Source organism: Micromys minutus (genome assembly GCF_963924665.1).
Source record: "Micromys minutus genome assembly, chromosome: 29".
Lineage (NCBI taxonomy): Eukaryota > Metazoa > Chordata > Mammalia > Rodentia > Muridae > Micromys > Micromys minutus.
In genome coordinates this window covers 10,842,783-10,861,419 of record NC_137964.1, presented here as the reverse complement: position 1 = coordinate 10,861,419, position 18,637 = coordinate 10,842,783, and the positions used below count along the sequence as shown (strand labels likewise).

The following is an 18,637-nucleotide window of genomic DNA, read 5'->3' as shown; positions in this document are numbered from 1 at the left end:
GTTTCTCTGTGTAGCCCTGGCTGTCTCAGAATTTTCTCTGTAGACCAGGGTGACCTCAAAACTCAGAGTTTTGCCTGCCTTTGCCTCCGTGTTGGGACTAAAGGCATGCATCACCACCTCCTAGCATCAAATCAGGATGTAAAATAGGCTAAAAGTGAAAGACCAAACTTCAGGACACTTGTGAGATGCCCTGTGAGGAGACATCTGTCTGACTTGTCAAGGCCTCTGGGGAAAATCTCTTCTCAGGGGAAATTTTCAGTCTGGCCTGTGGTCTCTAGATCTGTGGTATTCTTGTCTATTCTGGTCCTCACTGTCACCAGATGAAGGTCGCTCATCCTCACACAGCAAGAACCACGTTTGGTCTAGTGCAGCACTCCAGCTGCCTTCTTTGTGAAACATTTCAGCTTGAGGCTCAGGCTTCTGCCCGGCTTCCCACAGGAGGCAGGAACAATGAATACGAGGTTGACAGTAATAGGAAGGAACATCACAGCGGAGCTCCAAGGCTCAGAGAGGTGGGCTCACCAGCCAGGGTCATACAACTGATCCTCGGTGGGACACCAGTGCAAACCACTTTGACTCATCAACTGAAGAGGACAAACCAGGCCTATGTGTAGGGTTGTGTCCCTGCCTGTCCCCCGTATTGGGTGGCAAGGCCTTTATTCTTGGCTAGCAGGCTTTGGGAACGTGTAGCTGGTAGGTGGGAATAGGTGGGTTTGAGCTTTTCTTTCTCCTTTCCTCTACATCCTGGCCCTGGATTGTGCCGGGAAGTACCTGGGCCTCCTTGGAAAGATACTGAAGGGCTCTAGATGCTCAAGAGTGCCTTTATCTGGGAAGCCAGGTCCTTGTCACTTAAGACCAGGTCTCATCTTTGTTTCAATCGATATTTGTTGGATGAACAGCTAAAATCACATGAAGAGGGTGAAGAGGCCATTGAGAGGTTGGTTTGGTCTGAGATGTTTTGTGTACTCAGGAACTGACTCTGATGGGCGAGCAGGCTGGCTACCAGCACAGTCAGGACCTATGCGGATGCCTACACCTTAGCTAACACATGCTGCTTGCCTAAGCCTTTCTCTTTAGCTCCCAGCCTTGAAGGCTCCTCTGCCTCCAGGTTGTTCTCCTGCCCACCAGGTACATACTTCTATCCTAGTGCCTTTACACTGGACTCTTGGACCTAGAGTGTCTCCCCAGGCACGACTGTCTCCTTCTTGTATGACCATATCCAATCACTCTGTGGAATCCACATTATTTCAGTGATTTATTGACTGTCATCCCATGACATTGGGGGTTTGGGGACATGAAGGCAAAGAACTCTGACTGTCTTGTTTACTGCTGTGTGGTCAGCTCTGAGGAATGCGCTCCTACTCCGGGCTGGCAGGTGAAGGAAGGGTCAAGTGAGCGAGGGTCATGCGAAGCCAGAGATTGTCTGCCCAGCCAGCCTGTTCTACCCGCAAGCTAGACAGGAACTGCCCTCTAGCGGCCATTCTGGATTTACGAGGGAAGCCCATCTTTGCCCATGCCTCTGGCACTCACTTTGATCTCGATCTGCTCTTCCATCTCCTTACTCTTCATAGCTGCGTACTCCTTCTCCAGCCTGTGGGGACAAGGCACACGGTCAAAGTCCCGCCTCCCTGGGGTTGAGGAGGGTTTCCCTTTTGAGTTCTCCATTCCTGGGCACTGACCTCTTCATCTTTTTAGGGTTGTACTTGACTTGGTAAGCCTTGAGGACCAGCTTGTCTGGGCAGCTGTCAAACTGGTGGGGGATCACTCTCTGGAAGTACTGTGGAGACATAGGCAGTCATGGTCACTTAGGCCCTGACCACCAGGGTCTACCAGAGTTCTCACTGTGTCCTGGTACTGCTGGGGTTTCTCTTTGTCTCAGCATCTAGGCTATTTGTCTTTGGTTACTCAGTCAACGTTTGTAGTGCAAATGAGTTGACTGTAGGAGAAGGAACAGCTGAGGAAGAATGGAGGCCCGCCTTCCCAGCATGCTTTTGGGGGAAGCTTGAGAAAATCAGAGTAGTCTGTAAAGGGATTTGCTGCCCAAGCCTGTTCCATCCCTGGAACCAACAATAGAAAGAGTAAGACAGTGTGCCTGAGAACCCAAAGTGGAAGCAGAGAATTGAACTGTGAGTACTGTGTGCCATGAGCCCTCCCCCTTCTCTCTCCCACCCCCACATTAACACTAACAATAAATAAAACTAAGACAATCAGGTTAGAGGACCTCCTGAAGGCAGGGCTGGAATGAATGGGGTCTGAGCATGGGGGAGCCCTCTTTAGGAAGTGGGTAGACAAGCCCAGTGGACACAGGTCCTATTCCTCTGCCCAGCTGCCCCAGCCAGGCAGTCTAGGACAATGTATGCCGTGTTCACAGACACAACTGTGGTCTTTGTGCATTCTTTCCTGAAGCACCAGCTGGAAGATGCTGGGAGGGGCTAGGGGCCTGTGTGATGGGGAAACCATGGTGAGGGGAAAGCTGGCTTCTGATCTAGCAGACTGTGCCAGGAGAAGGCGCAGGCAGGGAGGAGCAGGATAAGGAGGCTACCTCAAGATGCCTTGCTCCTTTCTGTGCCTCCCAGGCTGAGAGCTGGGATGAAAACACACTGAAAATCTCCCAAATCAGCCAGGGGTTACTTTGCAGGCAAGCTTTGGGGACCTGCGACAAGTGGGTGGGTAGGCCCTCCCCATGTCACTTAAATGTTGGCCCCCTGCTCTCCCACTTGCTAGGTTGCTGGCTCTAGGTTGTATCTGACAGAGCCTGAGGTTCCTCAGTAGGCCTCAGGGGACAGCAGAAAGGATCCCAGATGCTCAGAAGTGACTTCTATTGGGAAGCCAGGCCCCCTCGTCACTTTGTTGTTGTTGTTGTTGTTTTTTTCAAGAGTATAACTTAAACTCAGAGATCTGCCTGCCTCTGCCTCTCAGGCTGAAATTAAAGGTACGGGCCACCACTGCCAGGCCTATTACTTAGAATCTTGTACAGCTCAGGTTAGCATTGAACTTCTGATTCACCTGCCTTCACCTCCTGAGTGCTGGGATTTTAGCCATGCGTCATTATGTCTGTTTATATAGTGCTGTAGGATGGAGCCCAGGGCTTCATGCATGCTAGGCAAGCACTCTACCAACTAGCCATATCCCTTCTAGTCATATGGGAAGGTTTCCTGTGCCTGTCACCTCCAGCAGAGACAGTTTCATCTTCCCAGCCAACCTGACCCACCTGAGACATGCCCTCCATGTCCAGTTGCATCAGCTCTGTCTGGTTCACTTGCAGCAGGGCAAGGCCTACTCGGAACACAATCTCCAGTCCCTGCAAAAGCAACCACAGTCCCATGAGCCTCTGTCCTTCCACCTGAACCCCCCTCACTCCCATACCCTCCCATTAATAAGCCCTCACCAATGAGCTTCCTGTCCTCCCTCCTTGCATTCTAGCTCTTCCTTTGCCCTGTTAGTCATGATTCATTTTGGGGGTGGGATGTGATTTCCCCCACATGCAGAGTGGAATGGGCAAGGGCAAGGGTGTCCTGTGGAGCACTCACCTCATACATAAAGATGTCAAAGACCCGGGTGGCAACAGGCAGGGGGAAGGTGGTAAGGAAGAGCGTGAGGAACCAGGATGATGCATACATGGATGTGTGGAAGCTTTGTGAGCGGAAGTGGGTGTTTAGGTCCGGAAGTTGCTCCTGTGTGGGGAGGGGGAGGCTGGTGGGCATGGAGAGGGAAGCACTGGGCTTCAGTGCCCCTCACCTGCAAGGAGTATTTGCTGACCTACCCTGGGCAGCCTAGGTCCCTCCTAGGTCCTCTTTTAGCTACTGTGTTTGGGGGGAAGCTGAGGCATACTGGAACTTTGAGTGCCTTGGGGCTACAAGCAGGGCCTGGGAAAATACATGTCAAAATGTGATTGACCCCAACTTCAGGCTGTTAGATAGTAGCAGACCACTGGGGAAAGTGAGGCTGGAGAAGGCATCAGAACTCTGGGCCTCCTCCTTTAGGCAGCATCTCTGTGCTTTCAGTTACACATTTGCTTGGCTGTGTAAATGTTAGGCTGTGAAAGTCTGGTCTTCTGGCTTGGGGTTGTAATTGCTTCTTAACTTTGAGGGGGGCAGATGCTGGGGATCAGATTATTTTTAATCTGTACATACGTGTAGGAGGTTTGTATGTGTTCCTATGTATGTACATATTGGGGGCTGTGTGGAGGCCAGAGGTCGATGCTGCTGTCTTCTTTAATCTCAACCTTTCTTTATGAGAGCATCTTACTATGTGGTGCTGAATGTCTTGGAACTTGCTATGTAGATCAGGCTGGCTTATGAACTCACAGTGATCCAGTTGCCTCTGCCTCCCAAGTGCTGGGATTAAAGGTGTGAATTACCATGTCCAGCTGTCTTTTAACTATCAGACAGTGCCTGTCATTGAAATTGAAGCTCATTGATTTGGCTAGGCAGGCTGGAATTTACTTGCCTCTGCCTCCCCAGAGTGAGGATGACAGGAATATCCTCCTCTGAGCCTGTGGGGTTCTTACATGGACACGGAGGATCTGAACTTAGGATCCTTATGTTTGTGCAGCAACTTTACTGATACAGCCGTCTCCTCAAACCACAGTTTACTTTTTGGAAGAGGATCTCCTGTATCATAGGGTAGCTTCAACTTGTTAGGTAGCTGAGCTGACCCTGAACTCCTGATCCTCCTCCTGCCTCTACTTCTAAAGTGCCAACTACCACAGGAGGGAATTGAAACCAGGGCCTCTGTTCACACTTGGCAGGCACTCAAATAACTGAGCTATGTTCCTGCCCTATTCTTTTTTAAAAAACAAGGTCTTACTCTGCAGCCTGTTGGAGTTAAAGGTTCTCATCACTATATCCAGCTGTGGAATTTCTTTTCTTTTTGAGGGTAGGGAAGGATATTGGAGACCGAACCCAGAATTGCACAAATACTAGGCAAACATGCTACCCCAACCCTCTGCTTTCATCTTTGTAGGTGCCTGGGCCTCTTGTTAGTTCAACTACTAGCTGCATGGAGCTCTATGTCCCTGTCCTCAGAGTCTGGAAGAGAAGCCTTCACTGACAACTCACTGATGGTACATTTCTCTTGCCACGGGCTTCTGAAGCTGGCCAGAGAGTACAAGAGTAAAAAAATTGTGTGTGTGTGTGTGTGTGTGTGTACACATACAGCATAAACACATTCTGTCTGCCAGCCAGGAGTGAGCCCTGTGGGGACTGCTATTTATAAATGGAGATGTCTGTAGCTCCCCCGTAATCAGCAGAGGCAGGCAGACAACACTTTCCCTCCTTCCACCACACCCTTAGCACATGGAGTCAGCCCTCCTCCTCCCATTCTGCCTTAGTGCTTCTGGGAGCCCCTTTGGGAGCCTAGAGGTCTCTGTCTTGGCTAGCCTTGTCCCTCCAGCACGCTCATCTCACAGGAAGGGACGGGGTGTATCAGATGGGAGTGCCTTCCCAGGACTCCTCCTTTCCTCCCTCTCTTCTGTTCTTCCTTCTTTCTCCTTCCATTTCCCCTCACTTCCTCCTTTTCCTTCTCCACAGAACTTCACTTTGAACCCAGGACTCTATGTGCCAAGGAAGTCCTCTACCACTGACCTATACTGCAACCTCCCCACACCCCAGCTCTTAGATACAGGCCTTATTAAGTAGCCCTAGGGTGGACTTGAACTTGATACCGTCTTGTCTCATAACCCTAAGCACTAAGATGAGTGTGTACCACCCTGTCAGGCTCCAGGCTACTGTACCACCACTTCTTTCTAGAGAGGGCTTCATGTAACTCAGGCTGGCTTGAACTTCCCATGTAGTTGAGACTGACCTTCAATTTCTGATCCTTCTACATCTACCTCCTAAGTTGTGGATGACAGATGTGTACTACCATGCCCAGTTTATGAAGTTCTGCGGGTGGTATCCAGGGCTCTGCACATGATGGGCAAGGATCCTACCAACTGAGGCACATCCTCAGCTCTCGAGGGTCATTTCTCAGGCCTAGAATTTCCAGTTTAGGGGCTTTCTGGAGATAACCTCAGGGTGGTCATCCCTGGCCTGCTTACCTGTAGCATGTATTCAAACTGGTAGATACAGAGTCCCAGCTCGGCCATGCTGGGCTTGAAGAGCTCCCGCAGCCGGTACTCCTGCATCAGCCGCACGAACACACAGAAGGCCTCTTCCTCAGGCATCTGGAGGGACCAGCAATGTGTGTGTGTGTGTGTGTATGTGTGACGAAAGGAGTGGGAAGACCATACTTGGGCTCTGGACAATGTCATGGTACACAGGGGCATGTTTCTGTCCCATTTATATTTATTCTAACTGTACTTGGCTACTGGGACCCATCAAACGAACCATAAATATGGTCAGCACTATTTCTTGATGGCTGAAGTTATTTGCTGAGGGCCACTAACAGGAAACAATGGACCTGTACTTAAACTTTGCTAGCGTCCCAGTCTCATCTATCTGGTTGAGACATCCCTGTTCACACTCAGCTACCTATCTCCTTTCTCCCTGTCCACTGAGAGCTTAGCCTGGCCTTTGTCAGAGGGCACAGGGAGCTGGCTGTGGAGGAGGGCTCTGGCCCTAGGAGGTCACTAGATTCAGGGAATGCTCTTATGTATATCTCTCGGGGGAGCTCAGGGCAGTCACTTACCTGCATGAGGAGTAAGCCCACAATGAAGGCACTGCCCTGGCAGTAGCCCACCTCACGGTCAACCAGGGAGTATGCCTAGAAGGGAAGGAGCCTGGGTGAACACAGGATTCCAATCAGCCCCTATGGAGCCATCGCAAGTGGGGACTGTTACTAAGGTGGCTGGGGCCAATACTGGGGCCTCACCTTCATGACATTGAAGAGGACTTCCTGGCCCAGGCTATCCTGGCCTTTGAAGAATTCATGCTCTGGATAGGTGCGGGCAATGTCCCTTCGGATCAGCTTCTCACATGGTGAGGACATCTTGAGGAGCTCAGAGTACTGGTTTTTGACTGGCATATCTGTGGCACTGCACAGGAGCTGCCAAACGATGGCCCGAAAGTGGTGTGGTATGCCCTTTCGGATCAGCTCCTGACATGGGAGGGGTGAGGTGGGGGAGAGAGGCTAGGGCTGGAGTTGGCCCCATGCACTGCAGCCATCCCAAGGCCAACCCAGTTCAGCACTTCAGGTATGGCTTACACATGCTTTTACAATGGTACAGAGGACATCTGAATCACTGTGCTTTAGCTAGTCACTCCTCTACTACTAAGTTATAATCCCAACTCTCATGCTTTGTGTGTGTATATATATTCATGTATACACACATACACATGCACATGCACAGATATATGTATATGTATGGAGGTCAGAGGGCAGCCTTAGTTGTCATTTTTCAGAGGTATCCACCTTGGATTTTTGTTGCTTGTTTTTGTTTTATTGTTATATTTTAAATTGCATTAAATTACATATTGTGTGTGTGTGTGTGTGTGTGTAGGCAGTATGTACCAGAGGACAACTTGCACCTGTATTTGAAGGAGTTAAGTTTCTCCTGCCATGTAGGACCTGAGGACAAAACTCAGGTTGTTAGTCTTGACAGCGAGTGCCTTTATTTGCTGACGTCTCTTGCTGACCTATCCACATGTATTTTGAAATAGGGTCTCTTAACTAGGCTGCAGCTTGCCCACAGGGCTAAGCTGACTGGCTAGGAGTTCCAGGGGTCTGCCTGTCTCTGCCTCCATAGTGCTGGGCTTACAAGCATGTGCCAGCATGCTCAGCTTTTTATAGGTGCTGGGGACGGACCTCAGGTCTTCAAGTTCATGCAGCAACCATTTTACAGAGAGGTATTTTCCCAACACCCACATTCTTTTTAAGCAAGCCCTTGGCTTTCTGACACAAAGTTTCACAATGCAGTTTAAACTGGTCCTCATCTTGCAAGCCTCTTGCCTCAGTGTCCTGAGTATAGGGGTCATAGGTATATGTACCATTACATGAGAGCACAAAGCAAGCAGGCACAAGGACTTCTCTCATCTTCCCCTCCCCCCTTGTTCCCATGTCCTATCTGTACATCTCCACTTTGGCCCTTCTGCCTAAAGTGGGCTACCTGGCCCTGGCTGGTGGATGAATGACCAGGCAGGCCAGGCTCATGCCCATCCCACATCTGCCTCAGGCCACCTTGAGTAGCTTTTCCTTTCTGCGCCGCCACTCCTCCCACTCGTTGGCAATTCGGCCCCAGAGAATCCATGTGTCCTCCTCCAGGTGGCTCAGGTTGGAGGAGGCCGAGGAGCTGGACACTAGTGAGGAGCCGCTGTTCCTCCGGGAGCCATTCATGGAGCGCATAGACTTGGAGTCGGCTTCCAGGAGCCTGGGCAAGAAGAGTAGGAGAGGGGAGGCCAGAAAATTCCAGTGTCCCCTAGTCACAGGGGCCCTTTGAAGCACTTGACCTCCACATCGTCTGCTTTCCTTTCTTTAAAAACTTTTATCTCTACAACTGCGTGCCATGTTCGTGTGTAGGTGCATTTGGAAGCCAGAAGAGGGCACTGGATCTCCTGGTGCTGGAGTGGTTGTGAGCCACCCAGTATGGGTGCTTGGAACCGAACTTGGGTCCTCTGAGGGAGTAAGTGCTCTTGGCTTCTGAGTCATATCTTTAGCACCCATGCTGCCTTTCTTGCTAAGTGATCTTGGCCAAGTGACCTAACCTCCCTGAGCCATGGCCCTTGGAAAGTCATTTGTGTGTTCTTCTTCTGTACCAAGCACTGGGCTAAGTGTGCATTTCTACCAGCTCATTCTCAGACCAACTCTGCACAGCACATTTAGGGATGGTCTATGCTTTATAGAGGGGCTCAGAATGCAAGTTCTGGCTGAGGGTACTTTTGAGTACCAAGGCCACTGTGGGGTTGTATGAACCATGTCCTTTACCTTCTCTTTCTTTGTATGCATTTGTACGGGTTTGCACATAAATGTGGAGGTTAGAGGTCAACCTTTGATACTGTTAAGGAGTGCATCTTAATTTTGAGACAGGGCCTTTCATGAACTTGCTCCTCTCCAGTTAGGCTAAGTTGGCTGGTCAGTGAGCTCTGGGGATCTGCCTGTCCTTACCTCCTTGTTGCTGGAATTTCTTAACAAGTGTTTTTGTTTGTTTGTTTTTGTTTTAGACAGAGTCTCACTATACAGCCCTAGCTGGCCTGGAACTCTCTATATAGACTATGCTGTCCTCAAACTCACAGAAATCTACCTGCCTCTGCCTTCTGAGTGCTGGGATTCAATGCTGGGTATGATTACTTTATTGTAGATCTGGGGATCACAGTCAAGCACTTTAAAGATTAAGCTATCTCCCCCCTTCCTCCTTCTTTTTAATTATTAATCCTCCTCCTCTTCCTCCTTTTTCTTAGTATTATTATTTTGAATATTTTGAGACAGGAATTTCTCTGTATAGCCCTGGCTGTCCTGGAACTCACTCTATAGATCAAGCTGCCTTCAAACTCAGAGATCTGTCTGCCTCTGCTTTCTGAGAGCTGAGATTAAAAACATGTACTACCACTGCCTGACATTCTTATTTTTAAATAGTCTGTTTGTATTCTAGGTGTTTTGTCTATATTAATGTCTAAGTACCACTATGTGCTGGGTGCCCCAAAGTCAGAAGAGGGCCTCCAATCTCCTGGAACTGGAGTTAAAATGGCTATGAGCCACCATGTGGATACTGGGATTGAACCCAGGTCTTCTGGAAGAGCAATTAGCTAGGTCTTTTATCCGCTAAGACATCTCTCCAGAATCCTTCCCTTTATTATTTTTTGAAATGGGGATTGAGTTTAGGGACCTGTGTATTGGTGAGTGGCCTGTGCATTGGTGAGTGTTCCACCACTGATAACTCCAGCCCTTATTTTAAAACAGGATCTGGCTACATAGCTTAGGCTGACCTCAGCCACTTGATCCTCCTGCCGTAGCCTTCCATGTGCTGAAATGCTTTTAGGATACTTTTGACAGCTTTATATATGCTGGAGAGATGGAGGGACTGGGATGGTTCTTCCTAGGGCTGGACAGTTATTAAAGATAGGATTTGCCTATATGTATGCCCCTGAGTGAACTTTCTCATATGCAAATCAACCAACCCAGAGCCCACCCTGATCTCCCTCCATCAAACAAATCAACCAACCCAGAGCCCACCCTGACCTCCCTCCATCAAACAAATCAACCAACCCAGAGCCCACCCTGACCTCCCTCCATCAAACAAATCAACCAACCCAGAGCCCACCCTGACCTCCCTCCATCAAACAAATCAACCAACCCAGAGCCCACCCTGACCTCCCTCCATCAAACAAATCAACTAACCCAGAGCCCACCCTGACCTCCCTCCATGAAGCTTTTACACTCTGCTCACTGCCCATCTGCTCAGATCACCTCAGGGTTGAGTGCCCAGTATCTGGGACCAGACTGAAATGCTTCAAGTCAGTGACTCTCATGCCCTGTCTCACACACTTCTGCCCATGGAAACCAATAGGTGCTTGCCAGTCTTTTCCCTCAGGCCCTGTCTACCTCTGGACTGATAGGTTTGCCTCCTCTCCTTTGGGAACTGTAAGTAATAAAGCACCTTTTTACTTGGTGGCCAGTGTCTCCTGATATATTGGATTCACTTCATTCCTGAGTAATGGGATGAGCCCAGGACTGTCACTTAGTAGCAGAGCCCTGCCTTGAATACCTCATTGAGGGGCTGAGGACATGACTCTGTGGTATAGCATTCCCCTAGAATCCCACAGTGAGGAGCTGGGAGTGTGGTTCAGCAGTAGAGGCTCTGCCTAGAATTCCACAGTGAGGAGATTCTACAGGTAGAAAACTCAAAAGACACACCCCACCAAATACAAGACCTATAAGACAGGGGCAGGTGGGAACTTTAACATCTTCCTTCAAAAAATGGCTTTGCAAAAGGAAAGCTAGATTCATTTGACCTTTGGAAATGTGGATTTCCTCTTCTGAACCAATTTATCCAGCCCACATAGGAAGGACGAGTGAGAAACCATTCTTTAAGCATCCTGTGGTAGCTGTTATTCTGTGTAGCCCAGGTCCAGCTTTGAGTGTGAAGGGTCCAGGAATTGGCCCTCCTCCCCCCCACTCACCGGTTCTGCTCCTCGAGCTTGGCCAGTAGTTCTAGCTCATCTGGGCTGAGGTTCTCCGAGTCAGAGGTTGGAGAGCAGGTGGGTGCTGACAGGGCCTCCTGAGATGAGGAGTCGGGGCTCAGAGTAGGGCTTGCCATGGTGGGCAGGCTCATCAGCCAGGGGACGTCAGGTTACAGCTCTGTCTGGGGGTGGGAGATACATATTGTTAGCACTACGTAGATGTCCACCTTGGACTGTCAGCTCTGTGCCAGCAAAGTTTGCCTGCTCACCCTGAGAACACTCCATCATCTCAGACGCTCCACTCCTGGTCCACCCCTACCTACTTCTGCTGTAAAAATTCGATGCACTACAATCAAAAGCCAAGGCTCAAATCTAGCAGCGAGGCCTGGGCCGGAGGGTTCCTGTCACTGGAGGTCCTACAGATCTAATGTGGAATGTCAGGGGGTTACAGAAGCCCCTGTTCTGGTAATCTTTTTGGACAGTGTCCTGTCCTTTGCCGTGGCGTGCCCTAGGAGTCTCATGGTGGCATCTGACTTGCCGTATCTGGAGAACAGTATGTTGCTGGCACAGACCGAGCAGTTAGTCTCTACTGTTGTCTGCTGCTGTCAATGGCTGGAACAGTAATGTCCCCTTGGGCTGGGAAGCCAAGGCCATATCAACGTGCCAGGAATTGGTGCCCTAGGGAATGCACATGCGGTAGGGGTGGGTGGGTGTGATGGTTCAAAGGGGGTATCCTGGTCCCAGGATTCACACGACAAGCCTTCTTTCCTACTTTTCCTGGGGTCATCTGCCTAGCCTTCTAGAGACTTTTGAGGACACTGACCTCTTGATTTTTGCCTGACTGGTGACAAAAACAAAGTCTAAGGTTTGAAAGATGGCTCAGTCTGTCAAATAGTTGCCATGTAAGCATGAGGACCCAAGTTCAATCTCTAAAAGCCATGTTAAAAAATGCTGGTGTGGTAGTGTGTACTTTACTCTCAGTTCTGGGGAGATAAAGACAGAAGGGTCCTTGGGTACTCTGACTAACCAGACCATAACACCAAAAAACAAACAACACACAGAAACCAAGGTGATAACCTCAGCTATGGCTCAGTGGTTAAGAGCACTTAGTGCTCTTTTCTAAGTTTGGTTCTTGGCATCCACACTAGGTGGTTCACAATAGCCTGTAACTCCAGCTCCAGGGGATCAGACTCTTCCTGGCCTTTAGGGCAGGAAAACACATCTGTACATTCATACAGACACACATATAAAATTAAGATACAAAAACAGATATAAAGCAATGTGAACAGCATCTGAAGAACAACAGCTGCAGCTATCCTCTGGCCTCCACAGGTACACTGAGTCACATATGTGAATAAAGCAAAAACAAAGGGTGTGTGTGTTGATACAGGCCCATGTGTTTAAAGCCTGGCTCTGTCAATGAGTTGTGTGATCTCTGGTCTCTAGAGACTAGGGTCATTCAAAGGGAAGGTTGTGAACCAAGCATATTACATAGCATATGACATGTTTGTCCATCAATGTAGGCCATTATTATCTATCCTGGGGCCAGAGCTGAGTGTCTTGATGAGAGCTGGGATTCCTAGGGTCTGCCATGGCATGTAGGGGATTGGGGTAGAGTTGGCACTTCCCTGGTAGGGAGAATTTCTGGGATTATAAAATGCCTTGGAATGGGCTGGGAAAATGGTTTAGTGGATAAAATACATGTCAATGAAGGAAGCTTGGATTCCTACAATCCACCTACATATCAGCACATACACTTTTGTAATCTCAGCCCTCCTTCAGCGAGAGGAGGAAGACAGGAGAATCCCTAGAAACTTGTGGGCCAACTAGCTTGGTGTACAGAGTGGCTACCAACAGGAGACTCTGACACCCAAGGTTAAGACCTCTAGACTCACAACATGGTACACGCACACTTGTATTCACACACATTAAAAATAGAAAAAGGAAAAGGCTCTGGAGGGGAGGGTGTAGGCTGGGGAGCATGTTTCTTTTGTCTAGCTATATTTCCTCTGGTTAACCTAGCCCATATACAGGGTCTGAGAACCTAGAGCTGTAGAGGCAGAAACAAATCTCTGCTCCAGATAGCATGGTACTGTCACACTCCCTTCCTCCCTGTGCTCTATGCCAGAAGTCTATTCTGTGTTCCTGAACCAAACCTGACCCGGTTCTGATTCATGGCCACAGAAAGGGTCTCACATGGTCCCTGCAGAGGGAACATCTGACTTCTTAGGTAGTGGGGAACAGATATAATATGAAAGAACACCGCTCACCTGTCTGTAGTAAGCACCCAATCAATTCCAGGGCTCCCAGATAAGCTGGATTTCACCTTAGTCCTGAGCTTAGTTCTGGGCCTCTCTCCACTGATGCCTTATTGTGGGTGGATCTTGGAGCTTCACAGCTCTCATCTTTTGAGAATCTCAGAATTATCTCCTCAGGAATCTGGCTCCCTTCAGGACCAGGGTGGCCTTGAGGGCTCCCCCAACTCTATTTGGGGACAGAAAACTCTGGATTTTGGTTTTCTTGTGTGTGTGTGTGTGTGTGTGTGCTTGTATTTGGAGTCGTGAGGTTGAATTATCCTTGTCAGAAATCATCTTTGATTACTCTTACACCTTATTCATTGAAGTAGGGTCTGTCAAGCAAAACCCAGAGCTTATGAGCTGGAATTATAGGCAGACTCCTCCACCCGGCATTTATATGGTTCTGGGAATTGGAACACCAGTCCTAAAACTTGCATAGCAGGCACTTTAATCCCTCCCCAGCCCAGGGTTATAGATTTCAGTGAGTGCTAGGCTGGTTTAGGATCACCAGTTCCAAATGGTTTTAAACAATTATAAACTGCTGTACTGCCAGTTTTGACACAAGCTGGAGTTGTCACAGAGAAAGGAGCCTCCCTTGAGGAAATGCCTCCATGAGATCCAGCTGTAAGGCATTTTCTCAACTAGTGATCAAGGGGCGAGGGCCCAGCCCATTGTGGGTGGAGCCATCTCTGGCCCAGCCCATTGTGGGTGGTGCCATCCCTGGGCTGGTAGACCTGGGTTCTATAAGAAAGCAGGCTGAGCAAGCCAGGGGAAGCAAGCCAGTAAGTAACATCCCTCCATGGCCTCTGCATCAGCTCCTGCTTCCTGACTTGCTTGGGTTCCAGTCCTGACTTCCTTTGGTGATGAACAGCAATGTGGAAGTGTGAGCTGAATAAACCCTTTCCTCCACAACTTGCTTCTTGTTCATAATGTTTGTGCAGGAATAGAAACCCTGACTAAGACAACTGCTGAACTAGGAGTTAATCATTTCTCGGGGTAAGGGGGGGCGTTTTATGGCAGCTAGAAAGGGTTGTGGCCACAAAGTGCTAAGGTAGAATGATCTTTCTAGGAAGAGCTAGAACTTGGAGCACATGGAAAGAAAAGGCAGATGAGGGCTCCAGAACTACTGTTGAATTTGGAGAGCATCAAGCACTCGGGGCAAAGGCAGTTATGGATAATGAGGTAGCCTGGGACTATCTAGGACCTGATAAGCAGCCTCAGGATGGTCTCCGCCTGCCTCTCCTTATTCATACACCTTCACACATATACACACTCTCATGTACACATTCATGCACATACAGTCTCACCTACACCTACTTGGACACACATTCATACATACTGAAACACATATACAACACATACACACATACTCAGACTTATACTCTTGGGGTACATATGTACTCCTTCACACTCAGACATATCACATACTAGTCACCGACACATATTCTCTTGAAGTTCATCCATATTCACACTCTAACTCATCCACTTTATGGGCTTGTGGCACGGGTGGTGGAGTTCTCTTGGTTAGTTTAATAGAGGAAGACCCACTGTGGGACCGGGAGAAAGTGAGTAAATCACTAGAGCATATTGCTCTCTGCTTCCAGATTGTGAACTCAGTGAGTCCCCACAATTTCTGTGGCTGCGACCACCCTGACATGATGAAATGGCACAAAATTGTGAGCCAAAATAAACCCCTTTTCCTGAAGGTGTTTTTGTCAGGATATTGTATCACTACAATGGAAAAGAAAGAAGACAGTCTAGACTGGCCTCAAGCTTGTGATCCTCCTCCAGCCTCCTGGGAGCTGCGATTCACAATCGTGAGCCGCACATCTATCTGGCTCATGGCTTCTGAAGCTGAGTCAGAACAGAGGGCTGAGCAGAGATGGTGCTGGTGGCCAACAATTGTGAGGGACAGGAAAGTCCAGATGTTAAGTGCTTCTGAGTTCCTCTTCCTTTTCCCTCTGTCACTTGGGCACTGCAGCCATTGTTTCTTTTTCTGAAGCCCTAACCTATCTAGTTAACAAGAAGAGCCACCTGCTTCCCTTCCTACCTCTATGGCCACCTCTCTTCTTAGTCACCCGTGTGTCATCTCTCCTTTCATCACCTTGCAAGGGTGTCTGGTAGCCTGGGCTGGCCTCAGACTCACTAAGTAGCCAAGGATGCCTTTGAACTCCTGATTTCTCTGCTTCCATCTTTACATACTGTGACAACGGGACTCTGGAATCTTGCCCGGTTTATACAGAGACAGAATCAAGATTGTGTGCATGCTAAGCACACCAGTGCACTCTTAGGGTTTATTTTAATTTTATTTTTCAAAGATTTATTTTTTGTGTATGAATGTTTACTGCTTGCATGTTAGTATACTACATGTGTGTCTGGTGCCTATAGGGGCCAAAAGAAGCCACTGGAACTTCGAGAAGTGGAGTTAAGGATGGTTGTAAGCTACCATGTAGGTGCTGGGAACAGAACCCGAGTCCTCTGCAATGGCATCCAAAAGAGCTCCATCATTCCCCAGATCCTTCACAGGACGTGGTGACCTCTCACTCTAAGGCAGGAATCACTCTTGATCTTTCTGAAGAAACCGTCACCCAAAATGTATATGATAGATCCAGATGAATGCTCAGAACAGAACAGCCAGAGTTTCTTGAAGTAATGTTACAGTAGGACCTGGCAGTTTCCTACTAGGGTACCCAAGACAGCTGAAGTTTCGCCCAGATAGGTGTACATGTCAGTGTTCATGGCGGTGCTGCTCATAGTGGCTACAAAGTACAAATGATGCGAGTCCATCAATGGTGAATGCATCAACAAAGACACGTACTGAATCTTAGTCACAAAAAGGAATGGTATACTGACATACACTACAACATGGGTGAGTGCTGTGTTCAGTGAGAGACTCAAGTTACAGGTTGCTGTATTTCCCTTTAAATAGGCAGATTAGAGGACTATACAGTGTCAAGAAATGGATTAGTGCTTTCCAGGGGTAGAGACAGCAGACTAAGTAGAATGACTGCCTAGAGGGCAGGGGTGTCTACACTTAGATAATGGTGATGGCAGCGCAGCACTGTGCATGTGGTAAACTTTAGTGGACAGTTTTATGTTATATGAATTACACCTCAACCAAAAAGATAAAGGATAAGGTAGGCTGCAAAGGAACTAAGGCACAGAGGCCAGCAGTAGGGCTTGGTGGTGTAGGCCTGTAATCATAGCTACTCAGGAGGCTAATATAGTAGGACCACAAGTTCAAGGCCAAGCTGGACTGGAGAGTTCAAATGCTATTGGCTACATAATGCGTTCCAAGTCAGCCTAGGAAACATGATGCCTTGTTCCAAAACTTAAAAAAGACAAAAAGAAAAGAAATGGAAATGTAGTTCAGTGGAGGACACTTGCCTAGCATGCATGAGGCCTTGTACTGGAAAAAAAAATCCCCAGTACTGAGAAAGAAAACAAAACAATACAAAGTTGGGAGAGGGATGGAACACCAAAGGAAGTCAAAACAATCCTGGCCTACTATATGCAGTTGAATCCAACATGTTTTTCTTCCTCCTCCCCTCTCTATTCTTTGTGTTTTGTTCACAGGTACCATCACCATGCTCAATTTTGTATGGAGGATAGAACCCAGGACCTAGAGCACTCTGGGTGAGCATTCTGCCAGTTGAGCTGCAGTCCTGATCCAGCTGAGAATTCCTTTTTTTCCAATTAAAACAGATTTAGTTAATTAGTTAGTGGTGTGGATGTGTGTGTGTCATGGCACGCATGAGATCACGTCTGTGCTCCATCATGTACATCCCTAGGAGTGAACTAAGGCTGTCACATTTGCTGGTAAGTGCTTTTATCTACTGAGCCATCCCTCTGGTTTTGAACATTCTTTTTTTCATTTCTTAGATTCATTTTATGTGTCTGAGTGCTTGGCCTGCACGTATGTATGTGTACGTGGTACCATCAGATGTTAGAAGAGGGTGTTGTATTCTCTGGAACTGGAGTTAAGGATGGTTATAAGTCATCATGTGAGTGTTGGGAACTAAAGTTGGAAAGAGCGATAAATGCTCTTAACCACTGAAACATCTCTCTAGCCCCCACTTAAGCATGCTTACTATGAAGTCTGTCAACCGTGTTCTACCACCCTGAATTTTCCCCCTGAAAATACACCCACACCTTAGCCCAATATACATACTTTCCCCAACGTGTGTGTGTGTGTGTGTGTGTGTGTGTGTGTGTGTGTGTTTGTACATGGGAAGTGAGGGTACGGACTTATATGCACTAGGGTCCATACAGAGAGCAGAGGTTGATATCCAGCACCTTCTTCAATTGCTTACATTATATATGGAGACAGAAACTCTCACTTGGACTCAGAGTTCATCTCCATTGCTAGCCTACCTAGACAGAATTAAAGGTGGGCCATAACACCCATCAGGCACTAGGTGGGTACCAAGGAGCTGACCTCCAGTCCTCATACATAGCACATGTCTTAACTACGGAGCTCGCCAGCCTCCCTATATAAATTTTGTGTCAATGGCTTCTGTCCTTGCCTGCTTTATTATGATTTGAGGACAAAGCAGTAGCTTAATATTATGCTCTAATCCCTTAATGTACTATTAGCATTTGGCAGGTGCTCAGTAAACATTTGAGTGAATCAAGACAAAAATTTCCCGTGTAGTTCAGAGAGGCAACCAGGGTCAGCAGCAACAGTAACCTCAAAAGGCTATCATATGCCCCTGACAGGAGGTAATGAGGAAGGGTGCTTTAATTCTGTGATTTTTCTCCACTGAAGTCACTGTCTAACTATGAGAAGAATGTCAGAGAGGTCCTGATGAAGATACATTAAATGAAATATCAAGCAGACCTTTTGTCTGTGAAGGTCATTAAAAACAAGGGCATTACAAGGAAGTGCCATAGCCCATAGGAGCTGGAGGAAATATAACAATTAAATATCATAGGGGCAAAAAAATGGACACTAGAGGTAGGTTGGGAGACGGATCAATGGTAAGTACTTGCTGTGTATGTTGGAGGACCTGAGTCTGAACCCCTTGAACACTTGTAAAACTGGAGAAGTAGTGCATGTCTGTAATCTCAGCGTTCCAGTGGCAAGACAGGAGGTAGAGAGATGAGAATACATAGCAACTCTCAGGCCCGGCCAGCCTAACAACAAGAGACTGTGTCTCAGACAATGTGGACGGTGTGGCCAGACGCTGCAGGCTGTCTTTTAACTTCCACATGCACAAACTAATATGCATCCGCATGCCTAAACATATCTCATACAGACATATACATACATTGAGCCAATAAACA

General features: G+C 48.1%; 1 protein-coding gene across 2 annotated transcripts in view; it reads right to left on the bottom strand.

Moving 5' to 3' along the window:
- EVI5L (ecotropic viral integration site 5 like) overlaps positions 1-18,637 on the bottom strand; it is a 40,397-nt gene that overhangs the window by 12,115 nt on the left and 9,645 nt on the right. For both annotated transcript variants that reach the window (XM_080941280.1, XM_080941281.1), the window contains exons 2-10: positions 11,055-11,236; positions 8,119-8,308; positions 6,814-7,038; positions 6,631-6,705; positions 6,041-6,166; positions 3,531-3,674; positions 3,212-3,301; positions 1,680-1,777; positions 1,531-1,591 (exon numbers count right to left, since the gene is read on the bottom strand). In XM_080941280.1, the coding sequence (XP_080797406.1) occupies positions 1,531-1,591; positions 1,680-1,777; positions 3,212-3,301; positions 3,531-3,674; positions 6,041-6,166; positions 6,631-6,705; positions 6,814-7,038; positions 8,119-8,308; positions 11,055-11,206 (1,161 nt within the window). In that variant the 5' untranslated portion in view covers positions 11,207-11,236. The remainder of the gene's footprint in view (positions 1-1,530; positions 1,592-1,679; positions 1,778-3,211; positions 3,302-3,530; positions 3,675-6,040; positions 6,167-6,630; positions 6,706-6,813; positions 7,039-8,118; positions 8,309-11,054; positions 11,237-18,637) is intronic.